This window comes from Diabrotica undecimpunctata, chromosome 1, assembly GCF_040954645.1.
Source record: "Diabrotica undecimpunctata isolate CICGRU chromosome 1, icDiaUnde3, whole genome shotgun sequence".
Lineage (NCBI taxonomy): Eukaryota > Metazoa > Arthropoda > Insecta > Coleoptera > Chrysomelidae > Diabrotica > Diabrotica undecimpunctata.
In genome coordinates this window covers 13,366,445-13,378,853 of record NC_092803.1, presented here as the reverse complement: position 1 = coordinate 13,378,853, position 12,409 = coordinate 13,366,445, and the positions used below count along the sequence as shown (strand labels likewise).

General features: G+C 33.9%; 1 protein-coding gene across 2 annotated transcripts in view; it reads left to right on the top strand.

Moving 5' to 3' along the window:
• Positions 1-12,409, top strand: part of rk (G-protein coupled receptor rickets) — an 896,029-nt gene that overhangs the window by 721,687 nt on the left and 161,933 nt on the right. Inside the window, exon 5 of one of the 2 annotated variants that reach the window (XM_072536673.1) lies at positions 3,082-3,228. The exons of the other annotated variant lie outside the window; for it this stretch is intronic. Within the exon in view, the coding sequence (XP_072392774.1) occupies positions 3,082-3,228 (147 nt within the window). The remainder of the gene's footprint in view (positions 1-3,081; positions 3,229-12,409) is intronic. 2 annotated transcript variants of the gene reach the window in all.

The following is a 12,409-nucleotide window of genomic DNA, read 5'->3' as shown; positions in this document are numbered from 1 at the left end:
TAGTTATATGAAAAAAACTTGCCCTCGCATTTTATCGAGGCTTAGGACTAAAATATCTTAAGTAAAATAATAAATACTAATATAATGTTAATTCAAGATTTCTGGTATTGAAACAGGTTAGATTCCATATTATCAGAATTATATATGGGATAGCTTCTGCTGCCAGTCCTAAGCCTGGATAAAGTGTGAAGGCAAGTTTTTTTCATATAAATATTTTTCACTTTTTACTTTTACCGTAACCGATTTTAGGTTAGGTAGAATCATTTTCTGTAATTATATATGGGGGATAAACGGGGGTTATTGCTATTGTCAATTAAAATAAACTATTTATAGTATTTCATTAATAATATGCGTCCTTTTTTCCACGCGTCCTTTTTTCCACGCGTCCTTTTTTCGCGCGTCCTTTTTTCCGCGTCCTTTTGTCGGTATACCTTTAAACTCTTATGAACACAAAGCATGAATAGTTATTTACATTAGTCCTTCGGTAACTTTTCAGAATGTTTTTTTTTTATAAAGATGAAGGTTTACTTGAATTTCTACAGTGACGACATAACGACAGCATATTCTCCAAACCCACAACGTACGGCCATACAGGGTACGGCATAGGAAAATAAATACGAGCCTCCGATTGGTCCTAATTTAAACGTCATTTACGAGTCGCCCCAACTTGAAATTTTTACGTTTTATGTTTTGTATACCTACTGAAATGGTATTCAAAATTTAAAAAGACTCTTTACTAAATAGAACATTGGCTTTTAATCTTACACAATTAGTGGGTTTTATCATAAATCTTCTAAAATATTATTCTAAATCTTGTCTTAACCAAATGGTTCTATTTAAAAGTAGGAATGACTTTTCTGTAGAGAAGTAATTTGATACATCAGACGTATATAAAGTTAAAAGTTTACAGGAAGAACAAACAGTAGACATTAGAGGAGTAGGTACCTGTAGCCCAGGAACTTCAAGAAAAATATGTAAACATGCACCTGCCGCAATATTCACACTTGAAAATGATATAGAAACTGCATATAATTTGGTGTGCATAAGAAACAAAAGAATTTAAGAAACTGGTGTCTTGGGTCAACACAAGGACAACTACACACTCAGGTTATGTCAACACTTTCGGTTTCCGGGTACAAACTTAAGTTATCTAAAGAATGAGCATGGGATATTAAGATGATCTGGAATTACACAATTCGATAGAGTATCAATTTTTATCAATATCACAGAAAAGGCAATATCAGAACTAAAAGATGGCAAAGCTCCTGCACCTGACAATGCATATGCCGAACTCATAAAGCTATTTAACACCGATGGTACTCAATGACTAACAAAAATATTCAATATATGTAAAGGGAGTAATACCAAGCTCATGGCTGAAGTCAACGTTTATTGCTGTACCAACAGAAAACAAAATAAGTATCCTGCAATGATTTCTGGACCATCAGCTTAATGAGCCACATTTTAAAATTATTTCTAAAAATCATACATCAAAGGATATATAGACTATGCGAAGAAAAAAATTAGCAGTACACAGTTTGGTTTTCGGAAGGCAGTGGGTACCAAAGAGGCTCTTTTTAGCATACAAGTGCTATTTCAACAATGTACAGATGTGAATTGCGATATTTATGCATGCTTTATTGATAACCATAAAGCATTTGATACAGTAAAACACGACAAGCTGATGGAGATATTAACAAATATTGGAATAAACACCTGTGATCTAAGAATTATTAGCAATCTTTACTGGAATCAAACATCGTCTATCCGTACAGAGGCAGGAGAATCCGATGATATCAAAATAAAACGTGGGATCCGACAGAGATGTATACTATCACCCTTGCTGGTTAACATATACTCTGAGGAAATCTTTTAAGAAGCAGTAGAAGATGTTAAAGCCGGAATTCGAATTAAGGGAGAATGTATTAATAACATCAGATACGCGGATGACACGGTGGTATTCGCTGAGAGTTATGAAGCCCACCAGAAGTAAATGAATAGAATAACAAAAGTAAGTCAGAGATGTGGACTTTCAGTGAACATTAAGAAAACAAAATGTATGATGATCTCTAAGAAGGAACAGCAAATTGAAAGAACCAGTGTGAATAGTCAACCAATAGAAAGAGTAACAACATACACCTATCTTGGTACGAATGTCCATTAAAATTGGGACCATTCCCTAAAAATAAAATCTAGGATAGATATAGCAAGATCTACATTTTAAAAAATGGCTTAGCTGTTCAAATGCCACGATTTATTAGTACCCATAAAAATCAGGTTACTACGATGTTATATCTTTCCTATACTGTTGTACGGAGTCTTGGACTTTCACGGACGCTACCTGTAATAAAATTAAGGCTTTAGAAATGTGGCTTTATCGTAGAATCCTGAAGATATCCTATACCGACCACGTTACTAACCAGGACATTTTATTAAGAATGCAAAAAGGAAAACTGTTGTTAACCACAATAAAAACCTCGGTCGAATACCTCGGTGACATCATGAGGCCAACATCCGAAACGGATAGGCACTACCAGAAGAAGAAGATCTATTTTGACTAAAAATTACTTCTTAACTGATATCAACTTTTATTCCAAAAGCTTTTTTCTTACAAATAGTGGGAGCACACTAAACACCGTTTGTTTGTTCTTAAATTTTATTTTAAAACACATGTACTCTGTACGTTTTCAGAATTGTATCCAATCTTATCGTCCAGCCAGAAGAACTAAAATTTTTGGGATACATTAAAACTTCGGTAGTTTCTTTTATCTTCTCTCAGCTGCCTGTACTCAAATTGCTCCATTTCGGAAACGTAATTTTGCAATTACGTTTTTTTTTTGTACTCTTGTAATTTGTAACAGCTCTGCTTGAATTGTGTCATACATAATCTTCCGCTAAATACGAACATTGTACTTTGTAACATGTCCTTTAACAAAAATTTTGTAAAAATTGCTGTTCCAAAACTACTAAAGTATTATTGTAATTTGTGAATCAAATTTATGCATAGCCACCTTGTACTAATCAGCATGTTTTATGTTTTCATCATTTCTGTGTGCTGACCGACTTGATTCTTTGGGCCAGGCAAGTTGGCAGCAACGAAATTTGGCGACTGGAAAGAGACACTTTCCGAAACGTGGCAACGACGCTGCGCAGCTTGCGCCTAGACGGCAATCGACTGCGCGCGGTACCTCAGGAGGCACTTGCCCTTCTGAAACACCTCGAGGTCCTGTGAGTATTTTCTCAGGACCTTAGCATGGTAGTTCTTTGTGTTTTGTATTTGAGTATTATAGCTTTTCTTATTTGCTGCTTATAAGTAGCGTAAATTATTTTAATTCTAATTATTCTAATTCAATATACAAAATGTTTATTGTATACGGCGCATTCGACTTACTTTTGAAAATAAATTGATTTGAAATCTGAAAAATTATACTCCAGTATGACTGTACCTTATATACTCATGTAAAATATATTTTGACACGTCCGGCAAAACATCAACTTCTATTATTTTTAATAGAACCCCCGTATAATTGTCTATTGTTGAAATGTGCAAAAAATTTTGGACATATATTTTGTATATTAGAAAATTCAAAATTCATATTTATATTTTTAAATTTTTTTAATATTTTAAACAATAAGATGGATATATAGGACACTTTTATTAATTTAGGATGTCCTATATATCCTACTTTAGTTTTGCGAAAATTTTCCGATTTCAAATCGATTTATTTTCATAACAAATGTCATAACATGCAGTATATTCTAGGTGAAACACGTGTATTCATTATGCATGTAGCCACCGCCACTATATAGGCAACCGTTGATGAGAGCTTGTTAAAACTTTGACATACCTTTGGCTGCAATATTATCATTATTTACATTAAAAGAAAATCTCTTTGTCATGATAACAAGTATTTTTTAAAATGTTATTATACAAGTTCATTAAAGTTCTTATTAGGAAAAATCAACACATAATAATACTCTTTTGTATTTTTATTATACTTATTTATGAAGTTCTTTGCTATAATGATTTTATAGTTTCTTTTTTAACCGTATAATTCCGTAGTTCTCTATATTTAGAACAAAGAACATTCTTCTAATAGCTTTTAAATGAAAAACCGGTTAAATTTTCCATAATGCATTCCAGACCAAACTAAACTGACCGATGCAGAGAAATTAAAAAAGCTTCATTGGAGAATACTCCGCATTTCTTAGCCAACTCACCCAGTTAGTTCACTAGAAATAAAAGAATCGTATAAAAAGTAAAAGAAGGAAAAGTGGGGCGTCTGCTGCTGCACAAAAAAATCGTGCTAAAGCTGATAAATGGATGAGGAGATAACGAAACTTTCGGGTAATCGTTTATTGGACCTAAAGGAATTTACTCGTTCGAATACGGGACGTTTTAGGTACTGTTTTCTTTTTGAAAAACATAATAAACAGCATAGGCGGAGGAAACTTTTGGGAAGTTGGGTAAATATATTTATGTTAGGTAGGATTATATTGTATCAAACAAAATATATCTATAGGTACTCCGAGGAGAAGTAAAGTAAAGATAAAGTGAAGATAATACAATTAATCAATTTTAATAATTAAAAATAATGACGGTATTAGATTATTTATTTCGATGCAGGGTAGCGACAAGCCGCTTATACGTATTTCAATCTCTTTAGGTCTCATCAGAGCGACATATGCTGCTAATAATACAATTACTTGTCGACGTTCTATGAAGGCATGACAAATACAGAAAAAGAAGAAATAATTTAAATCGCAAGCAATCTTCTTCTTCTACCTTCTTGTATGTAAGCTTTAAAGCCTGTTTTTTCTTTAATAATAGCCTCCTAAATTGTTTAAGTTATCGTATTTTTCACCAACTTTTTCTTGGTTTGCCAATACTTCTTCGTCCATTTGGTGACTTATCTCGTGCTATTCGTACTATCCTATCTCCTGCCATTTAACTAATGTGTTCGTTACACTCCTGTTTCTGTTTTGTCACTCATCCATTTATCTGCTATATTGCCATGCTTTTCTTATGTTTTCGCTTCTCTCCCTATCGAACAGACTTTTCCCTGATATTCGTCGAAGTATTTTCATCTCTGTTATTTCTAGCAGTCGTCGCATTTTAGATGTGTCAGGTCTAGTATCCACCGTGTATGTTAATATAGGCCTAATTGCTGCTTTATAGATTCTTGTTTTTGTGTCTTGTCTTAGGTCTTTGTTCTTCAAGATTGTGTCATTAAGAGATCCCGCCGCTTTACTTGCTGTTAAGCTTTGTTGTCGTACTTCTTCTTCAACATCTCCGTAACCAGTCATATCTATTTTCAGATATCTAAACCTTGCTTCCTGCTTTATTATTTTCCCATCAATTTCGATTTTACATCGTAGTGCGTATTTAGATGATGTCATACATTTGGTTTTTGCTGCTGGTATTATATATCATATTGTATGTCTTGGCTGTTGTATTGAAGATGTGTGTTAATCTTTGGAGCTCGTCTTCTGTCTCGGCGATTAATGCGGCGTCGTCTACATAATATAATATTTGGATTTCTTTCTTCCCCATTCTGTAACCATGACCTTTATGTACTGCTTGTATTATTTAGTCCATTATTATATTAAAGAGAAGTGAGCTTAATGAGTCACCCTGTTTGACTCCGCTTTGTACTGTGTTAGTTTTTTATTTATCTTTGCCTGTATTTGATTAGGGAAGTAGATGTTTTCAATGGTTTGTGTAATATTGATTGGTATGTATCTTTTATACAGTAGGTGTAAGACGTCTTCGACTTGGATGAGATCGAAAGCCTTTGTCAGGTATATAAAATATAGATTATGCTGGTTTATTGTACTCGATGGCTTTTTCTGTGATTTGTCTTAGTACAAATACGGATCTACGCAGGATCTCCCGGATCTGAATCCTTGTTGTTCATCTAATAAAGTTGTTAGTTTATTGATTTTGTTGGTTAGGACTTTTGTGCTATGCTTAAGTGCGGTGTTCAGTAGATTTATACTTCTATAATTCTTGGGGTCATCTTCCTTTAAACAGTTCCGTCAGGTATCTTTCCCATTTATTTGCTGGTATGTTATTGTATTCGTTCAATTCTACGATTTCTTTCCTTTGGTTTCTTATGAGTCTCCATATTTGTTTATGTCTACCATAGAAGTCGCTTTTTATTCTTTTTGTAAACTGTTCCCAGTGTTCATTTTTTGTTCTTCTTACTAACTGCTTTGCTTTATTTCGTATTCGTCTATAGCTGTCTCAGGATTCTGGAGTATTTGATGTTGATGTTTTGTACTTCTTGTAGGCCTCTCGTTTCTCTTTACATTTCTCTTTTATTTCTTTTCTGAACCATGGTAAATTTTTGTTGTTTCTTTTGTTCAGTATGACTTTCCATTTTCCTAGAGTTTCAGCTGTATCTTCTGTGCTAGCTTCCGTTGATACATTTTTCTTGTATAGTCGTTCTACAGTGATTCTACATTGAATTTTTCCTCGGCGATTTCCTGTAGAAAATGTTTTGGTGTTATTTTCATTCTTATTTTTGCTAGTATTAGTTTGTGTTCACTCCCTGCGTCTGCTAAGTTTAAAGTTCGGATATCTAGAATCTGCTTTGGGTGAATTTTTCTATTAGTGACTATAAAATCAATCATATATTTGTATCCCCTTGAGTTTTCAAATGTGTATTGATACTGGAGCTTATAGTCGAAAAATGTATTATTGATTCTCAGTTCGTTAAAAGCAGAGAGATTAGCCATGAGTTCTCGATTTGTATTGACATGGTTTTCATTAAATCTTTATTTTACTCCTGGAACTATTTCATTTCCGATTCATGCATTAAAGTCAACCAACTCAGATACAGGAACGAATAGAATGAAAAACAACTATCAAAGTCTTGGGCCTCTAAGGTCTGTTAAACTGATATATAAATATTTATAAATATGGATATTTCGTATTTAAATCCTTTAATTATTTACGAAACTCTGTAACTCAAAAGCCGCGTTCATGCCCACAGCCGGTCCCAAGCCCGGATAAAAGAGAAGGGTTGATGGGCCTGGTTCTCAAAGAGCATATATAAAGCATAGGAACCAGACGGAACCTAAGATGACGAAAAACGCAAAGAAAAGAAAAACCGAAAAGGAAAAATAAGCCCACAATCAGATTAGCAACACGGAACATTACTTCTTTTAACAACAAAGACCAAGAGATAATAGAACTGATAAATAAAAACAGACATTTGTGCAATCCAAGAAACCAAGAAGAATGGTAAAGGCCAAGGAGATTATAACCAATCTTTTTTAGCATACAGTTAAGTGAAGAAAGAAGAACGAGCACGAGTAGGCGTAGGTATACTTGTCCATAAAAAATTTGAAAACAACATAAATAACTGCCGTTATATCTCCGAAAGAATAATACATATGAACATCACAATGGACTACCAAAAATTAAATGTCATATCTATCTATAGCACCGAAGACTGTAAACCTAAGGAGGAACGAGAGGCATTCTATGAACAATTGCAAACCATCCTGGATGAAATCATGGCACAAGACCCAAAAACCAAAACTTTAGGGAGCTGAAGGTCCTCAAATTTGTTATTTACTGCGATAATTTAATGGCAGAGGTCTACAGTTTTTCAAAGATGTATCGCATGATTCGGTATGGACTGTAAAGGATTTTAGGGTCGCTGTTACCGAACTAGTAGTCATTTAATGTCTGTTAAATCGAGTTCGCAGACATTTTAAGATTAAAAGCACAGCCTTGGGACGCGCTCTTTAGCTTTGGACTAGCTTCCACGTTTCCCTGCAATGAAATATCCCCTTTACATGCAGCCATTTCTACTGCTACTCGCGTTGCCCACTATCCTACCCGAAATAATTACACGGCAGCATTAAGGATAAATGACTGTCTACATACAGCTACCACATTGCTGCATCGGTGTACCATCAGCAATGGTGAGCATAAAAATTACTGCGGCGACAGCTCTGTGTGTTTTACAAAATTATCTTAACATTTTAAAAACAAATGAGGTAGAAAAAAACGACCATGTCGAAAAAGTCTTTTATTTGAATAATAATCTGAAAATGGCTTCAAACATTTTTTTACAGAGGAAATATGACAAACTTTTTCAATGAACTGACTTGTGAGGAGTCAGGAGAATTTTTTAAATTGTGCAGATTATCACGCATACATTTTGAATTTTTGCTTTAGAAAATTGACCCCATGAGAAAAAAACAGGCAAAAGTAAGAATTCCAATACCACCAAAAATAAGTTTGACAATAACATTACGGTATTTGGCGACTGGGGACAGTTACCAAAGTTTGCATTATTTATTAAGTATCATCACCAGCAATTTAAAGTACCAAATGTAAATTTAAAGGACAAACCGCATCGGGTAGATTGTGCTTTTTTTGTGGTCGTTTTTGTGAAGAATCTCTTATTAGCATATAGCTCTAAAAACTTTAGCACTTGGTTATTGCTCCACTCAACCATAGTTAACGAAATATTTACCAAACAATAAACAAATAAGTCCGTGCACCGACAATACAGGGAGCAGCATGTAAACAGTCACTGTCACTCGCACTGAAAGTTCTTTGATTTTCGTTAAAAAAACCGCCAACGAACGTACGACAGCGGCAGTGACATGAGAAATGGCAGCGCGAGCAACGTATTTACATACTCAAGCTACCAACTTCCCTGCTCAATTCCCAGCTCACTACCACGGAAGTGAGCTGCATGTAAAGGGGGAGATCAGATGGCAGAATTTGTAGTGCGTGTGCGTGTGAGTGTGTGTGTGTGTGTGTGTGTGTGTGTGTGTGTGTGTGTGTGTGTGTGAGTGTGCTTAAATATATATGCAATTATGTTATTATGTTTTCGTGAGAAATGTGCCTATGTGAATTATGCAATTTGTAAATGTATATGTATGTAGGTATGTGCGTGTATGTTTATAAGTGCATTATTTTCTTGTAAGAAACATGTAGCGAGCATTTTTTAAGATTGGTATTTATTGAAACAAATATTTTCACTTTTCGCAAAAATTGTATCGAAATATACTTAATTCATTGCATTCTCGCTCATGTACAATAAACTTCCATCTGCATAAATTATATTTGGTTTATATCTGTCAAATCCAAGATATCACAGAGTTGTTGCTACGTGAGCACAGGTGCCTAAAGTTCAAGTTTAGATTAATTCAAGTTGAACAATCATTCAAGAATTATAGTTTTAATTTCTGTTGAAGTATGTTTTGGTAAGTTTAAATTAGATCGAGACAGAAACTCTGAAAAACAAGAAAAGCCTGGGTACCTTATGTTCCACGCTTATAAAGTGAATGAAGCTCGTACATGTACTCTGGTAAAACTACTAGTTAGTTAGTTATTGATTTTAAATGCATTAAGTCTTTTACAGATTCCTTTTGTTCTGTAAGAACTAGAATTCTTATCTAACAAGTGAATATCACGATAAAGAGATTTTTGGCTTCTTTGCTTATGCATGTTACGTTTTTGTTAGCATATAAGATGATCTATTATTACGAAACACAAAAGTTAAGACACATTTTCGTATTTTTAGGTTAACACATTTTTTCGTGAAATTTTCAAAGTGTTGATAATATTATCCAAACAAAAGTAATTCAAAGTTATTTGTAATCTTGTTTAGCAACTTTTAACGCTATTCTTGTTACGTCCTTAATATGTATAATGCCTGTATAAGTTTTTACTTCTTACGATAGTTTTAGTGTATTGTTTCCTATGTATCTTTAAAAAATGTATTTAAAAGATGTTCAAGAAGGCAGTTGCACCTCTGTTTGCGTTTAATAATTAATTATACTGCTTAAAAAAGATGATGTTTTTTTTAACATACGAGTAGTAGATAGCAGTTTGGTACTCGAGCCCACTGCATAGTAAGGAATTTGTTTAAATAGCCTGCATTTTTATTTTCGAGTTATCTTAATCGACGACTATTTAACCCATTAACCGCCAAGCAAAGAAAGAATGCAATAAGATGTAATATTTTTTATTAACTAGGGTAAAATAAACTTAAACATTCGTAATAAAATTGTTTTACACTTTGATACTGACAGATGTCACAACAAAAAAATGGTTCGTTTTCGAACCTTTGGCGGAATTGAGATATAAAAATTAAAATACACAATTTTATTTTTTGTGAAAAGTTTCAAAATATTTAGAGTGTAAATGGACATGACATTTTTGACAAACAAAAACAGTAGAACACTGCCTGCATCTTCCTCTTGCATTTTCTGCATGCTTTATAACTAAATGACCTATCTTATCTTTTCGGATTTCATCCTATAAGCTATTTTTCGACGGTCTGCCCATGTTTATTGTCAACGGTACAGTTGACTTTTCATCTTCTTTATTCTCATTCTGTTCTGATTCTTCTTGTTCATTTTCCGATTTCATTAGACAAACAACAATATATGACCGAAAATCGATTTGGGAAATGGAGCTTTTGGTTGCCAATCTGAAAAGTTTCCAGACATTTACAATGGAACTATCAATTACATTTTTAAACAGTGGCCACCACTATTTCTTTCCTCGTACAGCAATCCTGTAATTCGCAATGCAGTTGTCATGTAAGTCAACGCCACCCATACATCTATTGTATTCTTGGATAACATTCGGCGTGGGAATATTTACTTCTTTGCGCTGCTTGCGGTCGTACCTCTTTGCAAAGCCTATGGGATGGACCGGACAGTTATTAGAGATTACTGTCACGACTGAGTTATCATTCCATCTAACTACAGATACCTCAGCTTCTTTGTCAAAAACGAAGTCGAACGACACTTTTCAATCCTGTTTTCATGCACTGTGCCAGTTGCATAAATTCACTTTTCTTTCAATATTGTGAACAGCCTATAAGACGAAAAAAAGTTGTCAAAAAATACCCTGTGGCTAGAGGGAGTTTTTACAACACTTAGTAATTTTAATACTACATCAGCACCCAAGCCTAAATCTGATTTTGTTGTGCTAGCACCACCGTAGGGGATAAACTGGAATAGGTATCCATCAGATGAACAGATGCACCATAACTTATACCCAAAACGCACAGGTTTTCCCTTTAGAAACATTTGTGCAGAGTGCCTTCCAAAATATGCTACCATTTCTTCGTCTATAGATAAATTATATGCGAAAATACCAAATTGCAGGAATTTTCGATTCATTATGTCGAAAAAGGGGCGAAGTTTTGCAAATTTATCATTTTATCTAACACCGTATTATCACTTACGTGAATATACTTTTTGATACGCCGAAATTGATTTTTACTCATACAGTTCCTAATAAATGTCACGTTCTTATCCTGGTCCTTGCTTCAGTACATATCCATTTGTGGCAAGGTGTGATATCCTGTAAAAATGAGTATTCCCAAAAACCTTTTCAGTGATGCATTTGTCAAATGAAAATCGTGACAGTTATTATCGTGGGCATATTTTATAGTAAAATTAATAATAAGGTTGTAAACTTCATCATCGAAGAAGAGCTGGAAACATTTGTAAGGGGTTTTTCCAGCTACACGGTTCTCAAGTTCTATCCCTTTTTTAATTTCATGTGACTGTGGTGCTGATGCAAATGTCGGATTAGTTATTGTAGACCATTTTGGAGTTGTCACACTACATACTTTACGTTTTTTAAAATCGTAGACTAATTTTCTAAATTCTAATTATAATAATTTTTCAAATTTTTCAAATTACTAATTTTTCAAATCTTAACTGTCTTTTCCTTTTTACGTTTTTTATTTGATTTGCTAGTTGTTGGTTCAACGTCTAATGACTCCCTAGTAGGAATCTCTACAAAGGCGGCAACTTTGGATTTACTTGTGGAAGGTTCCCAAAGAACGGTATCTTTAGCAGAAATCTCAAATGTACCGGCAATCTCTCGAATCTCATTGTCAGCTACAACGTCACGTAATAGTTGATATGAAACTAACAATAGTAAATAGTTTACAACATTATCATCAATCATTTCTTCTTCTGTTAATTCGTCACAGTCCGGAGGTATTATAGCTATTTCTGTGACCCCATCTTCATTATCACTGAGATTCTCCAATTCGGCTTCTAATTCCAACAAAGTTAGAGCCCTTTTAGGGTTATTTTTCCAATTCGACATATTGTCTACGACACTACACAACCTCACAACCCTAGATTATAACAAAACTGAATACCAGAATACCCGTCTTTTTAATAAAAATTATAATAATAACCCCGTTTGAGTCACTTTGAAATTTTTGACCAGACAAGTTTTTAAGTCGACTTCCGCCAATGGTTCGTTATCGAACCATTATTTTCAAACACGAAATTTGAAGACACAAAAAAATCTTTTTATTTATTTTTATATCAATTGATGTACAAATAGGTTAAAAATATCAAGTTTCAATTGATTTGACCACAAAAGTGTTTTAGCAATAAA